At 62.7% G+C, this 1,585-nt stretch overlaps 1 protein-coding gene across 1 annotated transcript in view; it reads right to left on the bottom strand.

Moving 5' to 3' along the window:
• Nucleotides 1–1,085, bottom strand: part of LIMS2 (LIM-type zinc finger domains 2) — a 5,814-nt gene extending 4,729 nt beyond the window's left edge. Inside the window, exon 1 of the mRNA XM_015567483.1 lies at nucleotides 1,000–1,085. Coding sequence (XP_015422969.1) covers nucleotides 1,000–1,085 — 86 coding nt within the window. The remainder of the gene's footprint in view (nucleotides 1–999) is intronic.
• Nucleotides 1,086–1,585: the final 500 nt, after the last annotated feature.

Genomic DNA, 1,585 nt, shown 5'->3' on the forward strand with positions numbered 1-1,585 from the left:
AGGACGGAGCAGCGAACATGAGGGCTCTTCTCTCCCCGTCTCTTGAGCCCAGGACATGGTGTGGACAAGAGTAGACATTTCACTGACTTCTGCTAAAAAATTAGTTTATTTTTCAAATGTCTCCAACAGGCATGAGGGTTACATGGTCACTATCAGCCACACCCCGCATGTCCGGCAGAGCGGCCAGGAGGGACCGCCCTTCCTCTGGGGCCGCCACAGGGGCAGCGCATCTGCAGGCTCCGTGTGAGAGGAGCCGAGGTGCCAGCGGAGGCACCACCGGGAGATGTCACCACAGGCTCCTCCGTGAGGCCTCGGGGTCCTGGTGCTGCCCCCGCCCTGGGCAGCGGCTGTGGCTGCCACAGAGATAAACCAGCATGGCTCTGCTTCCCTGGCCTCGGGGTGCCGGGTCTCCAGGCCAAGATGTCCAGAAGTCCAGCGCACCCCTCCTCCCCACTGGCCTCCATCTGCACGCGCCTGAGACACGTGCCCCCTTCCAGGCTCCCAACCCACCCGATCCCGGGGTGCCCCTGGTCATCGAGGGCTGCCCCTCATGCTCAGGCCCCTTTGTGGGCAGAGCAGGAGTCCAGTGCAGACGGCTCTGGGCAGGTGGGTGGGCAGGTCCCGGGGCAGGGTCTGCTCCTCCCTGGGTCTGGGCCTGATGCTGGGCAGCACTGCTCTCTGCCCTGGTCTCTGTCCTATCTCCCGGCGGGCGTGAATGGCAGGGGCTCGAGTGAGTGCCCCGCAGCCACTTGCTCAGGGGCCGTGGCTCCAGGCCGTGCTGCCTCGGGGCAGCAGCTCCAGAGGAGCCTGTGGCAGGGGAGTGAACGCAGGCAGAGACAGGAGAGGGCGGCATCCCTCCCGTGGCAGCACGGCCAGACCAAGGCGGGGAGCGGCTCGGCCTGCGACCCTGGCGCTCTGCCCGTCCACGGCCTTCGGCCTTCAGCTCTGTGACTAAGGTTTTGCCCCTTTCAGGCTCCAGATCCTTGAAGCTTTCCTCACCGCACTTCCACCCAGCCCCCGGCCCCTGCCCTCGCAGGCCTGGGCAGGCCACTCTCTCGACGCATGCAGCTGGCCCTGCCCACCATGCCTGCCGCCTCCCACACGCGGACTGGTGGGGTCTTTTATCATTAGAACAACATTCAGCCCAAATGGGGTAATTTTTTTTCAAAGCTACAGAAATTAGCACAACTCCCCACAACTCTGTTGCAATGACCTCAACGACTCTGTGGGCAGTCACCCCAACCACAGAAATGCCCTGCTCAGGGCAGCCAGCCAAAACCCTCATCTCGAACCCGTGTGAACCAGCTCTTCCAGAGCACCCTCCTGGGCATGGCGGGCGGACCCGGTCCCACACCGGAGCCCGGCCCTCCTGACAGAACCCCAGATGAGCAATGTGTTTCTGCAGGCCTGACCCCTAAAGACCTGAAGGCAACCTGGAGAGTACTTATCCAGATGGAAGGAAGATGGAGCCCAAGAATTCCAGCATCGAGGTGCAACAGAAAACCAGCGCGCGCACACACACAGACACACACACACACACACACAGCGACGTGCTGGAGTCACACATGCTGGGGTTCAAGTCCTG

Source organism: Myotis davidii, unplaced genomic scaffold (assembly GCF_000327345.1).
Source record: "Myotis davidii unplaced genomic scaffold, ASM32734v1 scaffold1844, whole genome shotgun sequence".
Classification (NCBI taxonomy): domain Eukaryota; kingdom Metazoa; phylum Chordata; class Mammalia; order Chiroptera; family Vespertilionidae; genus Myotis; species Myotis davidii.